The following is a 2855-nucleotide window of genomic DNA, read 5'->3' as shown; positions in this document are numbered from 1 at the left end:
CACTTCCTCGTCCGACATTAAACAGAGCCCGACAGAGGAGGGAGGGGCGGGGAGGCTCTTGCCGTGCAGCGCTTCAAGAGCTGACCTGCGTCTGACCTCAAAGAGCACAAGCGTCCAACTTGAAGCGTTGGATGCGATTTTGAAGCTGAAATCGCGTTCGGTGTGAACGCAGCATAAGGATTATGGTAAACTGAAGTCACTGTTTCTGACTCAACAACTTCTATGTTAAATTTTTCATTGAATTTACATGAAATTAAACCTGTTTATTGGCAACATTCTGAGTTAGCAGGAGGTAATTGCCGTTGCGCGTGGTTCTTTAATTTGAGGAAATTGTACTGGAAAGTCCTTGAAAGGCCTAAGATGTTGACCAAGGTGTGGGAACCTTGGCTATAAATAGGAGAGCAAAAGCTTGTCGGACAAACAAACTATCTGAATGGAGCGCTGCACACGCAGCCTTTGTGGAGCAGAGGGGCCAACTGCATTTAGCGGTAGCAATGTTCAGTAGCTGTTGTGTGTTTTTTACCATTTCTGATCCAGTCGTAATAAACTTCCATTAACAACGTAAGCAGCAGAGGGGCTGACCGCAGGTTTGGTATGAAGCCAGAGGAAGACACAAAGAGTAAATTGTTGACACACTTCTCCAAAATCCTACCTAAACACCTGTCTGTATCAGTATGTTTTATGTATGCAGTACAGCAGTACAGGGTACATACCTGTAGCTTACCTGTTACTCACCAACTTGTTACCTGCTGAGTTACCTGTTAACTTACCAGCTATATAACAGGTTTTATAATGCATTGCTATCCAGTACTGATCATAGCTTACAAGAACTTATAAAAAGCTTTAATGTGGCTCAGCAGGACAGAAGGAGTAAAATTGGATTTTTTTATGTCTCACTTTGCTAGCTGTAAGTAATCCAATACTTACCACCCCGCCTGCCATTAGAACCAGCTCACCTTCCTTTGTCCTCCATCTTTTTCCCACTCACTAATGCATCATTGAAAGGCTGTCGAGTTACATTTTCCTACCAGGAACGTGTGAACCGGATAAGAGCAGAGATGCATCATCAGCCTCCATCCTGCAACATAAACAGCTTTTATTATTATTATTATTATTATTTACTCTTATCTTAAATAGACATCTCATAGTGTTACTTTCTTGGACTCTACTTCCTCACTCACTGTGGAGCTGTAAAAATTTCGAAGTTCTGTTTCAAATCTGAGACTGGACTAAGAAATGACGTTGGTGAAAAGCAGAAACCGCAGTTCTGTTTTTGCCTCGTTTTAATCTACATTTCACAGTTTTAGTTGTGAGCTCATTTCAGTGGCTGTTTAAACACACAGAAAGACAAACAGAACGGGAAACTAAATGTAAGTAAAAAAGAAAAGCATCACTAAGGGCAAGGTCAAGAGAACCAGAGGATTCAAACTGATGCTGCGTTCGACCCCGCCCGTCCCCTCTGGGACGCTCTAACAGCAGCGCTGCCACTTCCCCTCCACCTCATCAGCATTTCACCACGTGGGCAGAAGCTGCAGCTTCAGCTAATGTGTTTAATGGTGAGAAGATCATCAGAGTAATAGAATTAATGTGTTTGTGTGAGTCTGTGGTCAGATGGCATAAAGCAGTTTCACTCAAACGAGATGAAAGTGGTCTGAAAAACAATGTAAGCTGGTGTTAATGACTGTTTTTACTAAACGTGAAGCTTTTCATGTCAAAGTCTCAACTGAGATCCTCTCTTGTGTTTAGGAATGACAAAGTTGTAATTGTTTTTGTTTAGGCTCTGCAGTTTGCTTTTATTTCCACAGAAAAAAATAAGTTGCTCAGTCTTTTCTATTTTTCTTGGGGCGGTGAGAAACAACACTACTACTTGTGATGCATGAAGCACAATGGCTAGTGGTTTGATATGTGGGATTAATTTTTTTTTTCGGCTCGTAAAGCAGGGCCTCATTTGAAGCATTTAGCTGATGTTTATTCAGAACGGCTTAGAGTAAGCTTTAAATCCTGGATCACCCACATCATAGGCAATAAATTGTACAAATGAAAAGATTAAACTTATATCACTGCAGAAACAGGTTCACCGACATGTCATACGAAGGTTTGTGTGGAAACCATGTTTGGTGCAGGTGGTGATTTTTGTTCCTGAATCATGTTTTGTTTTCTCTACAGTACGACTCGAGAGGCTGACAGCTGAGAGGCTCCTGACTGCATGAGGAGGCCGAGTGGCAGGACCCTGGTCCTCACGTAGACCCCTCCTATAACCCCCCTCCACCCCACTGCCCAGACATGGTGAGTCTACTGGATGAGTCTCTTTATAGTGGATAGCTCAGCTAATAACTCGTTTCAAGATGGCTGCCACAGCTAACAAAAATGGGCAATATACTGTTTCAAAAACCAGTTTTTATCCTTGTTATGATATGAATTTTCTGAATACAGACATAGCGATTTAAGTAGCCTAAACATGTTCGGAACGTTACGTCGTGCCCGCCAGTGAACTGTTTCACGGGGGACACTTTTCCTCGCAGCACCGCTATGCGCATTAGCAAGCTAATGTTATTGTTGGAGCAGCCTTCTGAATAACTGGCTCCAGGTAGCAATTTCACTGCTTAGATTGAGTGACGTGATGTGCACGGATAGATTTAATTCAATTCAATTCAATTCAATTCAAAAATTTATTCATTTCATTAAAAAATACTATATACAATAATAAAAATAAACCAAAACCAAAAAAATAAAATACAAATCAAAATAAAATCAAAGGTAGCAGAAGAAGAATAAATCTTATTTTGTCTGCCCCTTTTCGACCCAGAATATATTCAAACGATATTTAATTTACAAAACAATACTAAACATAAAAA

General features: G+C 40.8%; 1 protein-coding gene across 4 annotated transcripts in view; it reads left to right on the top strand.

The window, feature by feature from the left end:
- Positions 1 to 2855, top strand: part of LOC106521875 (spermatid perinuclear RNA-binding protein) — an 88553-nt gene that overhangs the window by 33399 nt on the left and 52299 nt on the right. For all 4 annotated transcript variants that reach the window (XM_014014625.1, XM_014014626.1, XM_014014623.1 and 1 more), the window contains exon 2: positions 2167 to 2286. In XM_014014625.1, coding sequence (XP_013870079.1) covers positions 2284 to 2286 — 3 coding nt within the window. In that variant the 5' untranslated portion in view covers positions 2167 to 2283. The remainder of the gene's footprint in view (positions 1 to 2166; positions 2287 to 2855) is intronic.

Source organism: Austrofundulus limnaeus, unplaced genomic scaffold (genome assembly GCF_001266775.1).
Source record: "Austrofundulus limnaeus strain Quisiro unplaced genomic scaffold, Austrofundulus_limnaeus-1.0 Scaffold117, whole genome shotgun sequence".
Lineage (NCBI taxonomy): Eukaryota > Metazoa > Chordata > Actinopteri > Cyprinodontiformes > Rivulidae > Austrofundulus > Austrofundulus limnaeus.
This window is presented reverse-complemented; position numbering and strand designations above follow the sequence as displayed.